At 26.8% G+C, this 25,567-nt stretch overlaps 2 protein-coding genes across 2 annotated transcripts; one reads left to right on the plus strand and one right to left on the minus strand.

Annotated features, from left to right (window-relative positions):
* Positions 1-133: 133 nt before the first annotated feature.
* Positions 134-25,264, plus strand: LOC135929090 (ras-related protein Rab-10-like). Its single transcript, XM_065465590.1, has 6 exons — positions 134-316; positions 7,369-7,429; positions 10,136-10,274; positions 10,728-10,817; positions 24,189-24,290; positions 24,680-25,264. Exons 1-6 carry the CDS (start codon positions 190-192, stop codon positions 24,770-24,772), a joined length of 612 nt encoding a protein of 203 aa, XP_065321662.1. The 5' UTR covers positions 134-189; the 3' UTR covers positions 24,773-25,264.
* LOC135928053 (piggyBac transposable element-derived protein 3-like) lies at positions 15,876-19,178 on the minus strand. Its single transcript, XM_065464381.1, has 4 exons — positions 18,231-19,178; positions 17,526-18,180; positions 16,750-16,976; positions 15,876-16,394 (listed from the first exon to the last, which is right to left on the minus strand). Exons 1-4 carry the CDS (start codon positions 19,002-19,004, stop codon positions 15,876-15,878), a joined length of 2,175 nt encoding a protein of 724 aa, XP_065320453.1. The 5' UTR covers positions 19,005-19,178.
* Positions 25,265-25,567: the final 303 nt, after the last annotated feature.

The raw sequence follows: 25,567 nt of genomic DNA on the forward strand, positions 1-25,567 counted from the left end.
TTTAGAATAAATATATATATTATTTTAAATTTTTTATATATTAATATTTATTTTAAGGGTTGAAATATTTTTTTAAAAAATATTTTTCATTTTAAATGAAACCCAAAGTTTTTAATAATTTTAGTTGATTTACCAAAATTAGAAAAAAATGAATAGTTGATAATTTTTGCATGCATTGAAAAATCAGATATGGCTAAAAAATCTTATGATTTATTATTTAAATTACTACTTATTGGAGATTCAGGTGTAGGAAAGACGTGTATATTGTTTCGCTTTGCAGAAGATTCATTTAATACCACTTTCATATCCACAATCGGTAAAAATATATGATTTATTAACCTAAAGTTTTATATAATGTATTATTTATCACTAAATATTTTCAAGTGGTATTAATTTTGATTTGGTAATTTCAATTTATATTGTATTTTATAACTTGATATATTCTATTATTGAAATATTTTTCTTAACATTTTTTTCACTTATTTCTTTGTCATAATATAAATAATATATAAATGTTATTTTAAAACACTAGCATAGGAGGGAATTACAAGATAATTTTGCTATTAAAATCTAAGAGAAAGTATATTGTCAACATTCATAATTAAAATCCATTTTATAATTTAATTATTTTTATATGCTAGTCATCAAAAGGTGTAACATGTAACCATTATTGGCTTTGAGAAGAGGGGGGGGGGTCTAGAGTGCTATGAATTGGAGATCTTATTTAAAACCTATTTGAATTTTGATTATATTTTTAATGAAATTATTGCAAATGATCTATAATAAAATGTCAAGATGTAGATGGTTATAATTCTCATCTTAATAATTTTTAAATATTCCATTACTTAAATTTTTATAAAAAATTTGTAAAATTAAAATTTCTTTGTTAGGACTAGTTAGTATCATTTATTTTATTTAGTAACAGTATATTCGTCCATTTTTGTTTGGTTTGAACTTAATCAGTTTGTTTTTGGAAAATAAGATCCATGGTTCAGTTTTATCCACCTTTTATGAAGACTATATAAAATATGCTAAATAGTTGTGACATATTTATTGAAAATAAAAAAATTAAACAACTTATAACAATATTTGTTAGTAATTTGAAAAAGATATACTATTTAAAATATTTAACTCTTGTTCTATTATGCTAAAATATCATTATTTTTTCTAAGCTATATTAAAATTGTCATACATCTACCTTTTCCTTTATAATTGTGACTCATATTTGTGGCATTGAAATAAGATTTTGGCACACGTTCTGTTCTGGATTGTTAAATCATCTTATATTAGCGAAATCCAAAATGGCCCAATAAAATTTTTATTATGGTGTCAATTTTTTAGGTGGAATGCCTGACTAAGCCCTACTATGTTCACTAACTTAACTATTCTGTTCTAAATAAACTCATTATTCAAAGAATCCTTTTCCTAGGAAGCCGATTTCTAAGCTTTCATTTGAGTAAACTTTCAACTTTCTTTCCAATAGCATTGAGAGATCTATTGCATGGTAACCTATTGATATTATATTACGATCCTTTTAAGATTTTGCATATATAGTGGTATGAAAAAGATACCCATCTTACTTGAAAGTGTTATTTTATTCAAATCCTAATAAACGAATTGATTGCTATCAATTAGGCGATGACTAGATATATTTAACAGTAATTATTGTTAATAGAATTCATTCTAGATTTTATGCACAAACATCCCCTTATTATTATACTATATGGAAACCTAACAGTTCTTAAACAATAAGCATGCTTGCTTATGTTTTTAACAATAAGCATGCTTGCTTATGTTTTTATAACCCTATTTTGCACTATCCCAAAGATACATATATAAATTTGATACATAGCTGATTGTGTTGCCCATTGCTCTTCTATCAATATTACATATTTTACATCCAAAGTTAACCCTTAAATAATGTCTTCTTAAGCTTATATAGAATACATGATGTAAATAGAATTTTAAATTAATTTTTTTTGTCTTATATAAGGAATATCCTATTAAATATATTCTTTGTTGTCTTTATCTGGCATATATTTTTTCAAAACGGTTATTAAATTTGATTAATTAGATTTAACATATAAAAAAATAATATGATTTTGAAAAAATTTGATTTTAATTATTTACTACAACCTCACATGGAACAATTTTTTTAAAAGAGATGATTTTAGTTTGAAAATTTATCTGCACTGAATTGTACCAAATTACCATATTTGGCTGAAAGCTAGTGCTGAAATAAATTAAAATGTCACAACTCTCAACTAGATTCTATAATACTATATTTATTATACTTGATTTAGAAAAAAAATCTGCTAAATATTATCTGATCTCCTGGAGGAAACATTAATGTTTCTGCCGAGGTGTTAAATGTGATATTTAAGGATAATTTTGTTAGATTCATTTAATGATATAATTTAAATTTAAAGGATTTTTTCTATGTAAATGTCGTATGGGGATACATCCGTGGGGATTCAGAATCTCTTGATTTTCAATACTTTACCAAGGGCGATTTAAAAAATTTTAAAATCCGATTTAACCGAAAATGTGTTTGTAGCATGTGTAGATTATTTACCCTATAAATTTGAGCCATAGATACTTTCGTATTTTTTTAATTTACATGAAAAATCTATACAAAAATTCATATAAATTAGGAGTAGTTTTAAAGTTCATTGCCAAAATTGTTTGAAATTTACAGTTTGGGTACTCTACACACGCCGAAATACAATTCCTGTGAAATCAGATTTTCAAAATCTAAAAATCATTCTTAGTAAATGATTTAAAATCAAGATATCCCCACGGATTCCATATCCTCGTACGACATACAAATATAATTTTGACGATTCAAATAATAAATATTAAATTAACCGCTTAATAAATAAATAATTATTTTACGATAACTTTAAGCGGTAAATATATTTGTATCAAAAGTTAATTAAGAAGAAAAACTTTTCCAAAAAAATTATCTGGAGCCATAAAATTATGTGTGCTATCAATACATATATATATATATATATATATATTAGAGAACAAAAAAAATTGTACGTTGACTGAATTTATTATTAACATGTCTATTAGTAAAATATTAAATAGTAGTGTTGTTACCGAACGCGTTCAAAATAACGCGTTCGTGAACGAAGTTCGTTTTTTTGAAAAAAGGTGATGAACGGCGTTCCTTTTTTTTGACGAACTTTGAACGTGAACGCGTTCCTTTTCTTTGATGAACGCGTTCAATTTTACTTTCGTTCAATTTTAAAAACACTTTTTATTTTTATTTATTTGAAAAATTAATATTAATCCACATTTTTTAACAAAAAAGTCTTATATTTTTATTTATTTGAAAAATTAATATTTAATCCAATTTTTTAACAAAAAAGTCTTATATTTTTTAATCAGCTGTTTTTACTTTTTCCTTTTTCATATTGCAATTAACGTACCATAGTGCTACTGCTAGAGAAGATATGATTAAAGTTTATTAATTTGAATATTTTAATTTTAATAGATTAGCATTTGCATGGATATAAATATTTCATCATCAGATTCTGAAAATCAAAATTCAATATTAGATGAATTAGAATTACCATGGCCCAAATATCAAAAATATTTCACTGTTTTAAAATCAATTCCGAGATATCCTTTTTATTTGACGAGGAAGAAGAGGGCAGATTGGAGGATGATAACATAGCTCAATTTTTTGAAACAATGGATAAAACATTAAATGTTTTTAATAAATTCCCCCTTTTAAAAGAATTGTTTATCAAGTATAACACCGCAATCCCTTCATCTGCCCCTGTTGAGCGAGTTTTTAGTATAGCTAACGCTGTATTAACTGACAAGTATTCATGCCTATCAGATGAAAATTTTGAAAAGCAATTATTATTAAAAATTAATAAGAAATTTTTTTTTTAATTTATTTTTTTATCGCTCTATTATATTGTATTTATAATTATATTATCAAAATAAAACTATTATTTTTTATCATGGCTAATATATTGTGTTGAAAAATATAAGGCATTTATTTATATTAAATTAAATTTTAAAAAAAATTTATCATAAAATTTTGAACGTATGAACGCGTTCATGAATTTGAACGCGTTCCGATTTTTTTAAAAATGTTTACAGCACTATTAAATAGGGATAGGCCGCGAAAAAAAATAATACAAATTGGGTAATTCCACATCAAATCGATAACTGCGGCCCGACCTTTTATAATTTTGATAAAATTTTTCATACCTTGAGAACATCGTTAGAAAGCATCGAACCCAAAATTGTAGCCTCCAAGTAACAATGGTTTCTGAGATACCAATGGTCGAATCGAAAGTGCCAAAATGATTTTTTTTCGAAAAGTAAGATTTTTTGAAAATTGCGATAAGTTAATAATTATATGTAATTTTGTAAAAATATCTAAGGCCATTTATTAAATATTAATGTTTTTTTTGCGGTTTTAATTTAAGTTATAAATTTTGAACCTGAAACGTTAGGTGTTTCGCCTACCAAAATTCTTTTTTTGTTTGAGATGGTCAATATTTTAATTAATTAAATTGAGATAAATTAACTTTTTTTAATATTGATTGATTTTTATTATCTTAAATACTTATTATTTTTTTATTGGTCATTATAATTTTAAATTTGTTAAATTGATTTTGTGACTTTATACGCCTAAATTATACTTTTTATTCGTTTGATTGAAAATAAAAGATTATTTGATTTATTCTTGCGTTGATCTGATTTTGGGATTAAAGTAAATTCGTATGGAGCAAGAATGCTCCTTCCTAGCAATTTTATTATTCACTTATATTATAACTATATTTTAAAATTTTAAACTTGGGACAGCTATAGATATTTTAGTTTTTCCGATTTAAAAAAATAAAAATAAATAATATTTCCAAAAATAGAGGGCGCTCCTATGAAAAATAACCCATTTTTGTTAAAATTTATATAATTTTTAAACATAATTAATAAGATTTATTTATTTTTTTAATTTTTGAAAAATTATTTTAAATGTGCAGAGGGAAATTAAAATTCACGAAAAATATTAGCTTTTCATCTAATTAATTTTTTTTTAACGCCTTGATAATTTCCATTTTCAATAAATAATAAGCATGTCCAGTTGTCTTTGATTGGCTCACGATTAAAATATTATTTTTTAATATAAAAAGGAGATCTGGTGTCTCATCCTAACCATCATTTAACGGATAACATGGATTTATTATATTCTCCGCATCTGCGCATTGGAATATACTTGCTTAGTTAAAGCAATTGGGTACACTGCTCGAATTTTGTATCTCCCAGGTATTAAGATATATCTTATCTCTTCAGCCTCATACTCTTTGTTGGCATAAGAAAAAATTATACCTTCTTATAGGCTCTTCAGCCTATTTGATCTAAAAACAGTCTTTGTAAGCATTCCTTGGCAACTAGCCTATTGGTATTTTGATATTTTCGCCATCTTTTTTTTGGATGATATTCCAATTTCATTTCTTGATTGTATCTATTGATGTGGATGTTGTGGCATGATATTATTTATTACATATTCGCAGTTAAATTTATATTTTCTCGATTTTTTTTGTGAAAAACACTTACAGCATTGATCGGAAATACAGTGTTTTCCTCCTCAATATTATTTAGAAATTAAGTTATCCATGTCATAACTTTTGGCAGATTCATTTTATAATGAAAGTGCTTAGATTTTTTTAAAAGGATTTACGCATTTATATTTATATCGAAATATTTATAAAATAAAAATTAATCGATAGAAGGCAGGTGCGTGAAAACTGGCTCTTATCTTTTCAACAATTAATTATATTTTCCTGCAGATATCAGAATCATCGTGACTATCTTTTTAGGAAATTTGATTATTTATTATAAAAACAAATTAATTTTTACAAGTTATTTAATAGTAATATAATAATAATATAAGTAAGCCTGTCATCGGCGACTTAAATAATATTATTTATGTTTAAAAAATAAAAAAATTTTTTAACAAAAATGCATTATTTTTTTATGGGAGCGCCATCTATTTGAAGAATATTCATTTCTTTTTTTAAAAAAATCGTGATAATTAAAAACATCATATGGATGTCACAGGTTTAAATGTTTTTTTTTAACTTATAGATATTATATAAGTGAAATAATAAAAATTAGAATTAAAAAAAATTCCCAAAAGGAAACGCCTGAAGTTTTCAAGTTCAAAATTTACAACTCAATCCTCAATATTAAATAAATAGCCTTTAAACTTATAATTTTTAAATATCGTATTTTTCGAAATAAGATCATTTTGGCACTTTTGACCTTTGATATCTCAGAAACTATTAGTACCTGGAGGCCAAAATTTTGGATTCGATGCTTTCTAATGATGTTCACTCGGTATGCAAAATTGTTATAAAAAATTAAAAAGGTCGGGCCGAAAAATTATTGATTTGGTTGGAAATACCCAATTATCTTATCTATGGCGTGTAAACAAACATTCCACGAAGATACAAATTATGAGTCCACCTTGAATAAGTTGAACAAGAGGATTGGAATGTTTTTTTTAAAGGAGAACGACTTTCGAAGTATCTTTTCAACTTAGCCCTAAAAAAAAATTCTAGCCAACTAGCCCCCATGAGAACATTTTTTTCTTTTGCTGGTTTAGCGTAAATTCAGCGCAATTATCCTTTAATAATTATTTTTATACATGATACAAAATTAAGTTTATAATTCTAATTAGCCATAGATCTAAACAAATGCCAATATTGTTGTGTTTATATACTATTTTAATTATTTTTTGTTAACGTTTCTCAATAAATTATATATAAGCGTTATGATGGGTTGCGGTTACGGTACGCCGATTCACGCCACCCACGATAACGCGCTTATTATGTACGCGTTAATATTTTCCGGACATTTAGAATTTCGGAATCTCGAAGTAAAAGAGAAGAAATTCTCTATATATTATATCCAGCGATCTCTTCTTAGCTAAGAAGCTTTCTCCAAATAAAACACGAGCACGGGAAAACTTGGATATCTTTGCATTTGCATATACAAATATGTATTTGTTTTTATTCGTCCAATCAATTTTTTACCTTCGATATTATGTAATATGTTTTTAATCTTTAAATGTACAATTCGGGAGAGAGGACAAAAAAAATCGATTTTCGAACCAAACATACGCTACTTACCTTTTGTTAATAGCGCTACTTATAATTATTAGATAAGGGTTATTACTCTTTTTTTCTAAAATAAAAAATTTGTGGATAATTATGGGAAAGATAAAAAAATTTTGTTTTATACTTATGGCGCATTTATATTTTGAATACTCGACCACCATTTTTGTCAACCATTTTTTAAAAAATGTCAAAAATTGTTTATTTGTTATAATGGAAATAGGAATCGATTTCAAAATCAAGACCATCGAATTGGGCGGCAAAAAGATCAAACTGCAAATATGGTAATTATAATTTATAATTATATATATATTTTTTTCTCGATTTCGCGTGAATGATGTTAGTTTGCCGTCAGGCATCAGTTTTATAAAGTGTAATTTCAATGGCGCTCCATTTATACTTACTTTTTAAGATTCCTAAAACCTGACTATCAACGCCAATCATTTAAATTCGGTTGAAATCATAAATCAATTCGATATGCAGTCATGTTCAACCGGTCCAACAATTATGGGTTAATATACAGCTGTCATCCGGTGGAACCCGACCCTATCTATTTTTTTTTATTTAAAAAAAACTAATTAAATTTGTCGGGCACATTATGCTATTGGATAGTTTGCTTTTAAAAATTTTATTCAAAAATACTCCCCTAAAAAAATATATCTTAATAATTAATCATTGTTTTTTTTTATTATCCTTGGAAAAGGTAATTTTTAAGATAATATTTTTTTAACAATTAAGGGGAATTTTTATAATATAACCTTTAGAAAAATATAATCTTATCAGCTCGCCGAGTTACAGCGCCGTTAGCTGGAGTTTTTATGATAAGCCTATCCTCGCAAATTGTAAAATGTTTTCGTCAAATTTTAGTAATTTGAATGCCACCTGCCAATTTAACCTCGGACATGTTTTTTTTGTTATCGTATCTGTCGGAAAGTTATTCCGAATAAGGGGAACCCCTTTTATATCCCACTAATTATATCGTAATCTTAATTTTATTATGAGCCGAGTGGAAATTGTACGTAATTCGCGTTCCCCCATTTTTTTTATCGCGCCATTTATTTTTCACACTTCCGGAACACAAATTTGATAAAAAAAAATAAATATTGTTATTGAAATTTTTCTGAAAAAAAACAACAAAAATGAGATGAAAAGAATTCAGACACCTTGAACCTGAACTCTAAATTATGGTAACATAAAATATAATTTAATTTCTTTAAATGATTTATTGTTTGGTATCATAAATTATTAATACGCGACATTAAATTTAATATCGCGATAAATTAGTCTATTATTATTTTTCTATATTTTTAACACTCCCTTTTCCCTTGGGCTATCTGTCATCCATTTTTGATAAAATACCGAATATCGAAAAAAAAATTATATAAAAAATATTTTATATTATTTTCTTTTTTTTTTGGACGAAATATATAAAAAAGATCTATAGAAAATCAAATAAAATGCGAAAGAAAATCGATAACTTTTTTCGAACAAAAGAAAAATAAAATGTTAGAGATTTATGAACTTTTTTTCTTCTCTCTCTCTCTCTCATCTCGATATTTTAGAATAACAAATAAAAACCTCACATTTTATTACCCCCCCCTCTTTATTCCCCTTTTTCTTCCCAGATCACGTGACATGAACAACTAATTTTTTTTAAAAAAATACATATGTAAGTAACTTATTTAGATCTTCCCGATAGAGATTGTTAAAGTAAAAATATATTATAATTCATATTTTGAAGCTATTGTGTTATTTTTTTTTATCGTTTTTTTTAATACTTCCCTCCCACACACAATACAATCATTTACATAAATGATTCCATTTAAATAAATCGCGAAATTATAATTTAAATATACAAAATCGCAAAACGTTCCTTTTTTTCTAAAAAAAGAAACAAAATGTGGACAGGGATTATTATTATTTTGTGTTATAATCACAAAAATTCGTGACAAATTTTTGATTTTTTTTAACGTCCAAAAATTTTAGAAATATTTTAAACAAATGAGCACCTTATTTTATTTGCCCAAATATCGTAAATTCTAAACTAATAGTTAACCCCTCATTTATAGGAATTCGCACGATTCGGTAAAACGCTAAATCCGGGGATTCCAGAGGGCCTTAAGAACCGTTAAACCGGTATTAACCGCTCCTGAACAGTAAAAAAAATTATCCGACCCTCTAAAAAAATGCCTGTTCAACGATTTAAACTTTTTGATACTTTAATAATGCGCACAAATTGAGCGAGCGTTAGCGTTTTGCCATAATTTTTTTTAATTTAAAAAAAAATGCAACGCGTTCCTTGTTTAAAATTGAGGCTACCTTTTTATTAATATCTTCGATTTAAAATTTTAATTAAGTTCTAAAAAAAGGATTTGTCTTTGAAAATCTTATTATCGTCTGCCTTTTTGTTTCCTTAATTTTTAAATATTCCTTTATAAGATATCAAAATTCAGAATTAAAAAAAGTAATCTGCTCACGTTTGTTTAAATGGTTGCTAAAGCCAAACTGTATTTTAACCATTTTACATGATGCCATTTTTGTTGGCTTTTGCAACGCAATGTTTATAACGCTCAATTTGTGCGCACTATAACTCTTTTTATATATCGCTATTTGACGATATAGAAGTGCCTCAAGTTTATTTTGAGTGACAAGAGAATCTTGAAAATATTTTAATCGTATACTCCTCAATACTATTTTTTTTTGTTTTAGAGAGAAGTGTGATAAAATTTTAATCTTTGTGCATAATTCTAATACGCTTGTATGCGAAAAGGTCTAAACCAGTTTGTAAAGGTTCAAACCTACACCGAACCGATATTTTTTCAGAAGGGGAACTTATGTTTTAAATTATACTGATGGATGGGTGATATGTGTAGTATTCAAGATCCGGGTAGATCCGGCGGTACCGATGGAAAATTAGATACGTTTCATTCTTTTATGAATTGTCGATAACTAACATACTTGACCTCATTTTACTCTGCTAATTATTTTAGGGACACTGCCGGCCAAGAGCGGTTTCACACAATAACGACGTCATATTATCGGGGTGCCATGGGTATCATGCTCGTTTACGATATTACACAACCAAAAACTTTCGAAAACATCGCCAAATGGCTACGGAATATCGACGAGGTAAAAAAAAAAACCTTACGCCATTTTATTTTTGAATTTTGTGCGCGATCGCGTGATCAGACGATAATTTCTAGATATTAAAGATGTGATCTATTGTTAAAGATTAGGCCTGTTCTAAAACAAATAAAATAACGAATTATTCATAATCGCTTCTTTTAAACAAAATGAATAGGTTTATATAATACTCGTCGTCTTAGGTTTGACGATTATGCCAATCATTAATTAAGATCAACCAAACTGGTTCACACCTTCACAATCCGAAATACTTTTCAAAAAAAAAGTAGTCAGCTGCTTTCAAATCAAGTTAAGAAACTAAATGAAATCTAGTTATATTGTTGATCTATTTCTATGCGGTTGGCCACTTTTTTGACATTTTTTTCGGATTGTTGGCGTGATACCTCTATTACCAAGAATAGTTTTTAAAAATTTGGCATTACCCCTTTATAAAAAAAGCATGCTAACGAAGATGTCGAAAAGATGCTGCTAGGAAACAAATGTGATATGGAGGATAAACGGTTAGTCGCCAAGGAACGAGGAGAAAAGGTTTTGTTCTTAAATAAATTTAATTTTAAAAACTCTAATTGTAACTGATACCAGTGGCCAAAAGGCTAATGAAAATGCACGCTAAGTGTGCGCTGTTTTTTCATGATTTTCATAAGTTACCAAGCACACCCAAAAACGTCATATGTTTATTTTTAAATAAATATTTAAACTTACGAATGTAAATGCTCTCGTTTTATAATTTTTTAATTTGAAAAACTGAACAATTATCTTAACATTCAATATGGATACTCAATTTATATTAAAAGTATATTGTATTTAAGATACTTAGTTACAATAATAATTTTATAATTAAAATATAATAAAACCAGTTAATCCTGTTATTTCTCAATTTGTTAAGAATTTTCATCTGAAGGTGGTTAATATTATCCTTGAAAATTAGATATTAGTCAGTACTTTGATAGCCAAGAATTTTTACAATTTATATGTTTTCTATTTAATTTAAATGTGTTTGATAAAGTAGATGTGTAATTATTTTATTTTTAAGTTAATATGTAAAATTATGAAATGGCCTTGAAATATCACTTATATCTAGCAAATTCACATTTTCATTGAAGGCAACATTTCATCATTTTTACTACTTGTAAATATTCCATGACACTTTGCTTATTCAATTGGTTCTGCATTTATTAGTATTTTTTATTCAATACAATTTATATTAAAAAAAATACTACAATTTTGGTATACATATGACAGGTCTGTTATTTGCAAGATTAGCCTGCCAAGGCTGGACCTTCCCTATGTCCCGCCCACCCTATTTCTAATTCTTTACTAAAATTGTCAGGCCCAGTCTGGTTCTTTTAAAATACAAGTTCTAATCCAAAATATATGTAGTTGAACATACAAATAAACACTATTTATAATATTGGGAGTGATTAAATTAAAAATACTATCCCTTATTTACTGTCATCTCTATTAATTCAAGATTATGATATAAATATTAGCAAAAAAACCTAATAATAATGTATATTAATTTTTACCCAGCCCATTAATTTTTTTACCCAGTCCAGACCAAATAAATTTTTTAAGACGTTGCTCAGCCTGACCTATTGCACTCTAATATGATTTTTTTTAAAAATCTTTTATCATGCTGGATTGTTATGCATGAATATCAAAGCAATTTTGATTAAGATGAAGTAACTTCTACAAGTCAAATAAATTTAGAGGTAACAATATTTTTAAAAATATATTTACAATTGATTTGAAATCATATTTTTTTATGAGGTTTTAACCTAAAATTTTTATCTGTCTATATATTCTACAAACTATTTCATTAGTTTGGGGCTCAATTTGAATCATTTGATGATTTACAGTAAGCTCTAAATAGATACGAAAATATAGTTTTTACCAGTTACCATATAACAACATGTATGAAGCTTGCTAATTTTGATAAAAAAATAATTCAAACAATACATTATAAATATATACGTTTTGTCTGCATCCGTGGTGAAAAAAAATTTAAAAGTCGCGGAAAAGGAAGACTTACACAAACATTGCCAAAAAAATTGGCCAAACAGTTTTTCAGTGAAGCACATAATAAAAGGAGATAGACATATGCTCAAGGTTACTAAAATGAACACTGGTCAAAATCATGATTTTGGTATATATTTTTTTATCAAATATAATACCATTTTTTATTTATTAATTTAGATTCTAATATTTTCAAACTCTTACGTAAACAACGTAAAATGGCCGTAGGTTATTATTAAATGCTTAGAATATGATGCCTCAATTCCTAAAATAAAATATGACCTCCAAAAAAGGGGGATTTACGCTACAAATCGTGATTTATATAAATAAAAAAGAAAACGCTATATTAACCAGGGGGCTCTGAGCTCTTGGATGTTATCAACTTATTAAAAAAACAAAACCCTAATAATATTGTCAAAATAGTCACTGAAAACAACAGCCCTCAGGTGATATTTTACCAAACTCCAAATATGAGGGAATATTTTAATGAATTTCCAGAGTAATAATCTCTCTGCCATCTTGGGTCACATAAATTTTAATCAAATAGATCTATACAATTAATTCAATTTTCTATATTCAAAAATATGTCTGCATGGGTATTAAAATAAATTCCGAATATCCACAGCTGAAATTTGAATCTGATACTGTTAACGTTGAATCTCCTTCATCTTGGGATGTTGAAAATTTTAGCTGATCAAATATTCTTTTAAAAGCAGCATTAGTCAATATTTTTTGATATTTGGATTCTTCACTATTTTGAGGATAACTTATTGTAGTCCATTTTTTTAGGATTCATAATTATTATTATGATTCTTTTCCTTTTAAATTTTTGAAAAAATTTGAATATTTTTGTATCAGGGTTCATCCTATTCATACTCTCCATCCTATTATTCGTGTAAATAAAAACATTTATTGTTTTACATCATCATGCATAAGACCATTCATGTCGAATGGTATGCCAATTATTATTAAAATAATCTTCCACACTTGGAAAAAAATAATCACTTCCGTTTTTGAGTAAATCATTTTTTTCAATAGATTTAGAACAACATTTTGAGTAGAATTTATATTTCTCTGATGAATGCTTGTTGTTACATGGAAAAAGCAATTTTGATTTAGATGAAGAAACTTCTACAAGTCAAATAACTTTAGAGGTTACAATATTTTTAAAATCATATTTTTTTAATAAGGTTATCTGTCTATATTGTCTATAATCCATTTCATTGATGCTCGTATAAATCTCTACTGATATGAAAATTTAGTTTTTACCAATTACCATATAGCAACATGTACCAAGCTTGCTAATTTTGATGAAAAAATAATTCAAACAATACATTACAAATATATAAGTTATGTTTGTATCCATGGAGGAAGAAAGTTTAAAAGTCGCGTGGGATAGGAAAACGACTCACTCAAACTTTACAATTAAATTGCCCAAACAGCATTACAATAAAGCACACAATAATAGGAGATCTGCATAGGTTTGAGGTTTCAAAAATGAATAGTGGGCAGTGGCGTAGCCAGGATTGATCCATTGGGGGGGGAAATTTTTTGGGGGCTTAGCCCCCAAACCTCCTTATCAAAATTTGCCAATATTTTGTGTATTATACCCAGGCCAGCATAAATATTAAAAAATATTAGTAAAATTTTTGCCAAATTTAGAATGACTGAAAGCATTATTTTGAAAATGTTATCAGTGTTTAGTAAATTATATATTAATTCAATCTATTCGATGTAAAAAAATCTGCCTCCCCCAAACCTTCCAATTTTATGATCAACTCAATATATCTTATTCTATGTTAAAAATAATTATTTTAATTAAATTTTTGCATATAACAATATTTTGCAGAGATTTTATTTATTATTAACTTTATTTATTTAACTATGTATTTATTTTAATAATATATAAAAAAATAAATTTCAAAATATATAAATTTTATACAGATTATTATATTAAAAATTGAATGTAAATAACTATATTTAAAAAAAATAAAATTGCAATAAAATATGTAATTCTTGCTAAAAAAATACAATTTAACAATTTTATTTAGTATAAACCCTTTATTTAACTATGTGTTTATTTTATATACAAAAAATAAATTTCAAAATTAGAAATTTTATACAGATTACTATTTTAAAAATTGATTGTAAATATTTATATTTTAAAAAAATAAAATTACAATAAAATATAAGTAATTCTTGTATGCAATTTAAAAAAATATAATTTAATAGTTATATTTAATACAAATGAGTATATTATATAAATAATTCTTATTGTAGGTGCAATACTATTATTAAATATAGTATAAAAATATCATGACTAAAAATTCATTATAATTAAGTTTTACATATAAAAATTTTATGACTAAGAAAATATTACAATTATATGATTTGAATTTATAAAGAGAGGTCTACTTTTCTCTGAGATTTGGCTAATTCATCTAGAATCCAATTTTTATCTAGAATAATCTCCTTATAAATATTTAATAGGGCTAATCCATTTAAACGGTTTTCACCAGTGCTATTTCTTAAATAGGTTTTTAACCTTTTCAAAGTTGAAAAAGACCATTCATTAGTGCAGGTACTAATCGGTAAAGTAGCTAAAATAAAAAACAATGTTTTGATATTGGGCAGGGAATCTAAAGTGCAATTACACATGGAAAGGGCCTGCAAAGTATTTTTTGGTCTCAAAGAGTACTCTATTCTGCCAAGATTTTTATACCAAAATTCGACATCACAAAGTAACTTATCATACGACTCTAATAAATCATCAGAATAAAGCTCTGAGATGTTCTTAATATCCTCTCGCGTTTCAAGTGTAATCAACAATTCAGACTCAACCGGCAAAAGAAAATAAAAGCTTTTAAAAATAAAATTGTGACTTATAAATCTTTCCTTTAATTGAAATAAAAATGTATCAATAAGTGGAATAAAAATGTTAATTTTATAAAAATCCTCAATCGTAGATGCATCAATATTTGAGCGATTGGATTGTCTAGAAACTACTCTAGATTTAAAAATTTCAATCCCAAACATATTAGCGATCTCCTTTACTTTCTCATATATTTCGTGAAATTTTTCGTCCACATTATCTCTGATATTTGTTAATATTTCAACAATATCCTTTGCCCTATTCATAACCTCCCTTAAATCCAAATCAATTTTTTGTAACATTTTGCTAAAATCATATGTATAATTAAATAAAAAATAAACACATTGAATTGAAATTAAAAATTGAGGCTTCGTAATAGCCTGTAAAAGATTTTCCGCATCTGCGGAATCTTTTTCTTTGCGTAATATGTATGATTCCAGTGCCGCAAAAATAACCTCATATAACTCGATGAAAACCTTCACCGATTGTTGTCTTTCAATGAATCTTGTGGGACAAAATCTTTTTAATTTTTTTTTGAATTTTTGAATCAATTTCATCGAACGTTTGGGTAAAAATCTCCCTCTTTTTGGGTGGGGTAAAGATGTCACAAACCGACGATATTGTTTCTAAATTTTGAAAAATATATAAAAATTATATAAAGATATCTATAATACATAATAAAATCTAATAAATTTCAATTAAATCAAAATCTTTTTACGTAAACTGTTCCGGATGTCTCTAATTTCACATGCCTCAGTTATCATCAAATTCAGGCAATGTGAACTGCAGTGAACATAAAGAGCTGTGCTATAAAGCTCTCTAATTCTTGACTGGACAGTTTTAACATGGCCACTCATCGAGGGAGCTCCATCGTACCCTTGGCCTCTCAGTAGATTTAAATTTAAATCCAGGTTTTGAAGTGATTTAATAATTTGATTAGCTATCGTTTCTGACTTAGTGTCAGGTAATTCAATAAATTGAACAAATAGTTCCTTCATTTTATAATTACCTGATTCCATATCAATAAACCTTATTGCTATGGATAGTTGTTCAATATTACCAATATCGGAAGTTTCATCCGCCAAAACACTAAAAAATGGTGATGCTTTGACTTTTGAAGAAACTTCCTTTAATATAAACTGATTGCATATTGATATTATTTCATTTTGAATAGTGGGACTTAGGTAAGTAGCATTTTTAGAGGAGCTTTCAAAAAGCTTTAGGTAGTTGTCATTATTATTTCATAAAAATTTCAATAATTCCTTGAAATTTCCTTCATTGTGAGAAGGGGATGTAAGTGTTAGGGGGCCAGGAGATATCCTATGAGCTCTTAACGCCAAGCCCTGCCTCCCTAACCAAATGATAGCATCAATAATTATAATTATTCTTGATCGATTTTTTGTAACAATATCAAAATTTTTTTTATTCAATACATTGGATATTGATATCTTTTGATTCATTGAGATTTCTTTTAAAGAATCCATTATCTCACAGGAATTAAGATGATATTTATTTTTGATGATAATTAAAATTTTCGAGCGCATCTTTCCATCTTGTGTACACCTGACTTACCAATGTTTTGAGTTTTTGTAACCCATTTCCAGCATATCTTGGGGAAAATATGACGCAAACTTTACAAAATGCGCCCTTTTCATCGGCTGAGTAAGCAAGCCACTTATATTTGTTAAGCCAGGATGCTTGAAAGGTTAAATTTCTTTTGCCCAAGGGCAATGGAAATTTATAACATTTGTCAGGTATCCAAATATTTTCAACAGCTAACATATTTTCCCCAAGATATGCTGGAAATGGGTTACAAAAACTCAAAACATTGGTAAGTCAGGTGTACACAAGATGGAAAGATGCGTTCGAAAATTTTAATTATCATCAAAAAAATAAATATCATCTTAATTCCTGTGAGATAATGGATTCTTTAACCCTTTAGGTTCCCTCATAAAATTAATATGATGCAACACGATATTTACTAATTTTTTTATTGATTCTAATATAATATAATATAAAACACACAAAAAAAGTTTTTTAAATTCAAAATGGCGGCTCTCCCTGGTGGTTTTAAATTCATATCATTGACACCTTATGGAAACTTTCAAAACAATTTCTATTTTTATTTAGACAGAGTGGTACGTTGCATGATTTGCACGACCACCTTGTTCTTCTGGGATTTAACTTTGTACTACAGAAGGTACACCTTCGTGAGGTTCCTGCCTGAGGTTGATGAGCTGAATTTTTTAGTCTAATTTCTGGAAGGATATAAGGTTTATTATTTTTTCTTTGCATTGATATATAATTATTATAATTATGAATATTATCATCCCTATTAACATTTTTACAGTATGCCAATTCGCTAGCAATTATTTGTCTTCGGAATTCTTTCGATGAGAGTTTATTATCTGTAAGAATATTGTATATTATGAATGAATTGATAATCGCCGCATCTATCAGCCAAAAGAATATTGGTAGCCACCATTTTCGCCACTTTCGCGAAATTTCATATAAAGACTTTAAATGGTCGAAATGGTCAATAGACCCCATATATTTATTATACATCTTTATCATTATTGGACATTTTACGTCAAAAACTTCCCCTTTTTTATTTTTTCTCTTCACAGTATCCACTGATCTCGGATCAATATAATTGGACATTATAAATACGTCACGATTATCTCGCCATTTAATTATACTTATATTATTTTTGTCACTTCTCCAGTCAAACTCACCTCTTTTTAATTTTGTTTCCATATTCTTTATGGGCAAGTATCTCCTATTTTTGTTTAGTGTTCCGCTAGCATATATACCTTTCTTTTTTAAATCGGCCATTAGAGTATAACTCGTAAAATAATTATCGAAAAATATTTTATGATTTTGAAGTCCTTCACAAAACTTTGTTACAACATTATAACCAAGATTACTTTCAACCTCTTTATTTTTCCCAACATAGATATTAAAATCATTCATATATCCTGAATTATCGCATCTCATCCAAACCTAAAAATATAGTTTAGCCGAAATAAATAATGACAAAATTTACACATTACCTTGAAACCGCGTTTCGTGGGTTTCTTAGGCATGTATTGCCTAAATCCTATACGGCCTTTGAACCTAATCATTCCTTCGTCAATTGCTTGATATTCCGAGGGAAGAAAATATTTCAAGCAAGAGGAACGGATATTATCAATGAATGGTCTTATTTTGTATAATTTATCATAATTTTCATCATTTCTCGATGGTTCTAAGATATTGTCATTTATATGGATGTGGGCCATAAGCCAAATAAAACGTTTTACTTTCATTATGGATGAAACAAAATTGTCATGGAATTCTGGTTTAGAACTCCAATAATCTTTGTAATTTGCCATAGTTTTAATTCCAAAGAGTATATGAAGACATAAAAATTTTCTTATTTCTGTAGGATTAGTTGGTTGATATTTAATATTTTTTTGTTGGGCATATAAATTGGTATTGAATGTAATTGTATTTATTAGAGAATCATTAATAAATTTCTTATATATATCTGATGGATACAATGGGTCCGTTTTTAAAGATGATATTGGACCTGATATTTTATCAAATTCTAATGCTGGTTGTGAAGAATATTTCTTGGACCAGATAGGATTATTATGGTTTGTAGCAGATTGATCATACGCATCTTGTTCAGAATTGTCATCAATTTCAATTTGATAAGGTGTATCCGATTCATAATCATCACTATCAATTTGGTAACGTGTATCCGATTCATAATCATCTTCGGAATCAGTGGATGAGTTGTCTAACGAAGAACCTTCAGATGGAATGTCCAGATAATCATCCATATATATAACAAGCTAAAATTATTGCGAAATGAGTTGGCAAAATTTATCAATTATTTAAAAAAATAAATATTAAAAATATTGTTGTTAAGTGGCAGTGGTTAGTTTAATATACCACATTAAAAAGATCAAAATAATATATAAATATTATTTATTTGAGCAAAAATAAATATTAGAAAGATAGATAAAATAGTGAGGAATATATATATTTAAAAATATTTGATAAATATACTTACTTATAATTAAAATTTGAATTTTAAGAAAAATCACCGTAAAAAACGTATTTTGAAATAAAGGCGCGAAAAAAAAAATTAAAAAATAACTCCTCCACAAACATATGAAAAAGAATATCTTTTAATATATATTCGTGGTGGTTTCATTTTATATGATCAACTCCTTTAGAAGATATAAAGGTTAAAAGGTGGTTTTATATTTGCACTACCGCGACCGAAAGGGTTAAAAGAAATCTCAATGAATCAAAAGATATCAATATCCAATGTATTGAATAAAAAAAATTTTGATATTGTTACAAAAAATCGATCAAGAATAATTATAATTATTGATGCTATCATTTGGTTAGGGAGGCAGGGCTTGGCGTTAAGAGCTCATAGGATATCTCCTGGCCCCCTAACACTTACATCCCCTTCTCACAATGAAGGAAATTTCAAGGAATTATTGAAATTTTTATGAAATAATAATGACAACTACCTAAAGCTTTTTGAAAGCTCCTCTAAAAATGCTACTTACCTAAGTCCCACTATTCAAAATGAAATAATATCAATATGCAATCAGTTTATATTAAAGGAAGTTTCTTCAAAAGTCAAAGCATCACCATTTTTTAGTGTTTTGGCGGATGAAACTTCCGATATTGGTAATATTGAACAACTATCCATAGCAATAAGGTTTATTGATATGGAATCAGGTAATTATAAAATGAAGGAACTATTTGTTCAATTTATTGAATTACCTGACACTAAGTCAGAAACGATAGCTAATCAAATTATTAAATCACTTCAAAACCTGGATTTAAATTTAAATCTACTGAGAGGCCAAGGGTACGATGGAGCTCCCTCGATGAGTGGCCATGTTAAAACTGTCCAGTCAAGAATTAGAGAGCTTTATAGCACAGCTCTTTATGTTCACTGCAGTTCACATTGCCTGAATTTGATGATAACTGAGGCATGTGAAATTAGAGACATCCGGAACAGTTTACGTAAAAAGATTTTGATTTAATTGAAATTTATTAGATTTTATTATGTATTATAGATATCTTTATATAATTTTTATATATTTTTCAAAATTTAGAAACAATATCGTCGGTTTGTGACATCTTTACCCCACCCAAAAAGAGGGAGATTTTTACCCAAACGTTCGATGAAATTGATTCAAAAATTCAAAAAAAATTAAAAAGATTTTGTCCCACAAGATTCATTGAAAGACAACAATCGGTGAAGGTTTTCATCGAGTTATATGAGGTTATTTTTGCGGCACTGGAATCATACATATTACGCAAAGAAAAAGATTCCGCAGATGCGGAAAATCTTTTACAGGCTATTACGAAGCCTCAATTTTTAATTTCAATTCAATGTGTTTATTTTTTATTTAATTATACATATGATTTTAGCAAAATGTTACAAAAAATTGATTTGGATTTAAGGGAGGTTATGAATAGGGCAAAGGATATTGTTGAAATATTAACAAATATCAGAGATAATGTGGACGAAAAATTTCACGAAATATATGAGAAAGTAAAGGAGATCGCTAATATGTTTGGGATTGAAATTTTTAAATCTAGAGTAGTTTCTAGACAATCCAATCGCTCAAATATTGATGCATCTACGATTGAGGATTTTTATAAAATTAACATTTTTATTCCACTTATTGATACATTTTTATTTCAATTAAAGGAAAGATTTATAAGTCACAATTTTATTTTTAAAAGCTTTTATTTTCTTTTGCCGGTTGAGTCTGAATTGTTGATTACACTTGAAACGCGAGAGGATATTAAGAACATCTCAGAGCTTTATTCTGATGATTTATTAGAGTCGTATGATAAGTTACTTTGTGATGTCGAATTTTGGTATAAAAATCTTGGCAGAATAGAGTACTCTTTGAGACCAAAAAATACTTTGCAGGCCCTTTCCATGTGTAATTGCACTTTAGATTCCCTGCCCAATATCAAAACATTGTTTTTTATTTTAGCTACTTTACCGATTAGTACCTGCACTAATGAAAGGTCTTTTTCAACTTTGAAAAGGTTAAAAACCTATTTAAGAAATAGCACTGGTGAAAACCGTTTAAATGGATTAGCCCTATTAAATATTTATAAGGAGATTATTCTAGATAAAAATTGGATTCTAGATGAATTAGCCAAATCTCAGAGAAAAGTAGACCTCTCTTTATAAATTCAAATCATATAATTGTAATATTTTTTTAGTCATAAAATTTTTATATGTAAAACTTAATTATAATGAATTTTTAGTCATGATATTTTTATACTATATTTAATAATAGTATTGCACCTACAATAAGAATTATTTATATAATATACTCATTTGTATTAAATATAACTATTAAATTATATTTTTTAAATTGCATACAAGAATTACTTATATTTTATTGTAATTTTATTTTTTAAAATATAAATATTTACAATCAATTTTTAAAATAGTAATCTGTATAAAATTTCTAATTTTGAAATTTATATTTTGTATATAAAATAAACACATAGTTAAATAAAGGGTTTATACTAAATAAAATTGTTAAATTGTATTTTTTTAGCAAGAATTACATATTTTATTGCAATTTTATTTTTTTTAAAATATAGTTATTTACATTCAATTTTTAATATAATAATCTGTATAAAATTTATATATTTTGAAATTTATTTTTTTATATATTATTAAAATAAATACATAGTTAAATAAATAAAGTTAATAATAAATAAAATCTCTGCAAAATATTGTTATATGCAAAAATTTAATTAAAATAATTATTTTTAACATAGAATAAGATATATTGAGTTGATCATAAAATTGGAAGGTTTGGGGGAGGCAGATTTTTTTTACATCGAATAGATTGAATTAATATATAATTTACTAAACACTGATAACATTTTCAAAATAATGCTTTCAGTCATTCTAAATTTGGCAAAAATTTTACTAATATTTTTTAATATTTATGCTGGCCTGGGCATAATACACAAAATATTGGCAAATTTTGATAAGGAGGTTTGGGGGCGAAGCCCCCAAAAAATTTTTTACCCCCCATGGATCAATCCTGGCTACGCCACTGCCCACTATTCATTTTTGAGACCTCAAACCTATGCAGATCTCCTATTATTGTGTGCTTTATTGTAATGCTGTTTGGGCAATTTAATTGTAAAGTTTGAGTGAGTCGTTTTCCTATCCCACGCGACTTTTAAACTTTCTTCCTCCATGGATACAAACATAACTTATATATTTGTAATGTATTGTTTGAATTATTTTTTCATCAAAATTAGCAAGCTTGGTACATGTTGCTATATGGTAATTGGTAAAAACTAAATTTTCATATCTATTTATAGCTTGCTGCAAATCATCAAATGATCCCAGGGGGTTCACTTGTTGAATACCTTCAGAAGAGATTTATACGAGCATCAATGAAATGGATTATAGAAAATATAGACAGATAACCTTATTAAAAAAATATGATTTTAAAAATATTGTAACCTCTAAAGTTATTTGACTTGTAGAAGTTTCTTCATCTAAATCAAAATTGCTTTGATATTCATCCATTAATTCTAGTATGATATAAGATTTTTTTAAAAAATATTCATATTAGATAGACCAGTCTGAGCGATATATTAAAAAATTTATTTGGCCTGAGGTGAGTAAAAAAAAATTTAATATATATTATTATTTGGTTTTTTTTGCTAATATATCATAATCTTGAATTAATAGAGATGACATTAAATAAGGCATAGTATTTTTAATTTAATCACTCCAATATTATAAATAGTTATATTTGTTCAACTACATATATTTTGGATTAGGGCTTGTATTCAAAAAGAACCAAGGTGGGCGGGACCTAGGTTAAGTTCCAGCCAGGCTTTAAGTTTTGAAATTTGAAGATCTGTAATTTATGTTTTTTTTAAATTATCTATATCGAAATTAGGATTTCTTAAATATAAATTGTATTGAATAAAAAATACTAACAAATGCAGAAACAATTGAAAAAGCAAAGTGTCATAGAATATTTACAAGTAGTAAAAATGATTGAAATGTTGCCTTCAATGAAAATGTGAATTTTCTAGATATAATTGACATTTCAAGGTCATTCATTTTTTCTATATTAATTTAAAAATATAACTCCATATTTACTTTCATCAAAGCATATTTTTATAATTTAAATAGATAACATATAAATTGATAAAAAATACTTGGCTATCAAAGTACTGGCTAATATCTAATTTTCAAGAATAATATTAACCACCTTCAGATGAAAATTCTTAACAAATTGAGAAATATAAGGAATAACCTGTTTTATTGAATTTTAAATATAAAATCATTATTGTAATTAAGTACATAAGTACAATATACTTTTAATATAAATTGAGTATACATATTGAATGTTCAAAATAAAAAAATTATAATAAGCAAGAGCATTTACATTCGAAGTTATAAAAATAAACATATGACATTTTTGGCCTGCTTGATAATTTATGAAAATGATAGATATTTTTCCCTATTTCTCTACATCAAGAGAGCTCTAATTATTTTTATAATTTCCTCCTCACTATTATATTATTTACCCAAGGGAAAGCTTGAAAATATATAAAAATGATAATATTCATTAATTAGATCTGTATCCCCCCCTCTATTAATTACTAATATATTATTTTTCGTATCAATCAATAGATTGTTATGATATCGGTATCAGTCAATCTCTGCAGCTAGCACTCACGTGACTTGAATATTTTTTAATTAGAGAGATCTTGGCTAGTTCTTTTAATATCCTCTTAAAATTTGGAATACCAAATCTGGCCGGGTTAGATAAAATTTGATCCGGTGAATCTATTATTATTAATAATACAATCCATAATTTTTATTAAAAAAAGTTGATACATTTGCCAAATAATTATTTCATGATTAATTTACGTTTTGTTTCTAATTTTTTTCTCTTCTTCTTCAAAATAACGCTTACAAGATTGCTCACGCCCATTCTATCAAGTTCTTTGAGACGAGTGCCAAAGCTAACGTAAACATTGAAAAATCATTCACCGAACTCGCCCAATCTATATTGAACAAAGTATATTTGTTTTATATATGTATATATTTTTTAGGGGGGATGTTAGCATTTACAAAAAAATTTTTTAGGTATAATGTGCTATATTGGTTTTAAAAGGTGCTGTCGTGGGTAACTTTTTTTGCTTCTTTTACCTTATATAATGCTATGGAGAGCTTACCAAAGTGTTATTTATATTTAAAATTAATTAGTTTTTGAATTTTGGTTTATATATGACTTGAAAGATTAACAAACCGTTTTGAAAGCAACCACAAAATTTGATTTAAAACTATTTATTGATGTTTCCCTTTTTTTAAATTTTAAAATTAGGTATTTATTCACTTTGAGAAAGTGGCATACGCCATTGACAAAATTATTTAAATATTTATTGATATATATATATTTATTAATAGATATCATCTAAAGAAAACATCGAAACAATTGGCGGACCTGGTTCCATACAAATGAACCCAAATCAGAGAAATAGTGGCTTTAAATGTTGTTAAATTCACTATTTATTTTCCTTATTTTTTTTTGGTTAAAAAAAACAAAAATAGCTTTATATATTTACTCGCGAACTAACTTGGTTATATATATTTTTTTTATTTCTCCCCAAAACACTCATAAATCCTCTCGAATATATTTGAAGATAAAAAATAACCTAAATACCAAAACTTTGTTAGTTAGTTACCATTAAATTTTTTTTTTCAGATACAATATTATAACAAATCCGTAGATTATGTTGTTAAAGAGAAACGACGACCACTGCTATATAAAATTACAGGAAAAAAATATATATTGCTTTTAACTTCCACCCCACCCCCCCCCCCCCCATCATCATTTATATAAGTCAATACATGTAATTTTTTTTTAATATCAGAGACAAAAAGACATCTAATGTTTATAAAATATTATCGACATCATTTTTATAATTGTATAAAAAATTTTTTTATAAATTCTCGCTTTTTTTTATGTTTGACAAGAAATTAATATAATCTTATCTTATTTTTCTTCTACTTAAGTCAAAGAAATTAGGAAAACAAAAAAAATAAACCAATAAAGTTAAAAAATTACTCAGTTTTAAATTGGTAAACAAATAGTAAGAAATGAAGAATAAACGTTACTTAATGGTAGATTACTTTAGCGGAAGGATCTTTTATGTTTTAGGCTAAGGACATACCAAGGCACTGGAGCGTAGCAAGTCAAACATCGAGCCCTGTATAGAAATATTTCGAAAAATATGGATGTTTTAAACGTTTGCATTATTAAAAATGTTATCATCGGCTTACTTTGTATTTATT

Source organism: Gordionus sp. m RMFG-2023, chromosome 4 (genome assembly GCF_954871325.1).
Source record: "Gordionus sp. m RMFG-2023 chromosome 4, tfGorSpeb1-WG-v2, whole genome shotgun sequence".
NCBI lineage: Eukaryota > Metazoa > Nematomorpha > Gordioida > Chordodea > Parachordodidae > Gordionus > Gordionus sp. m RMFG-2023.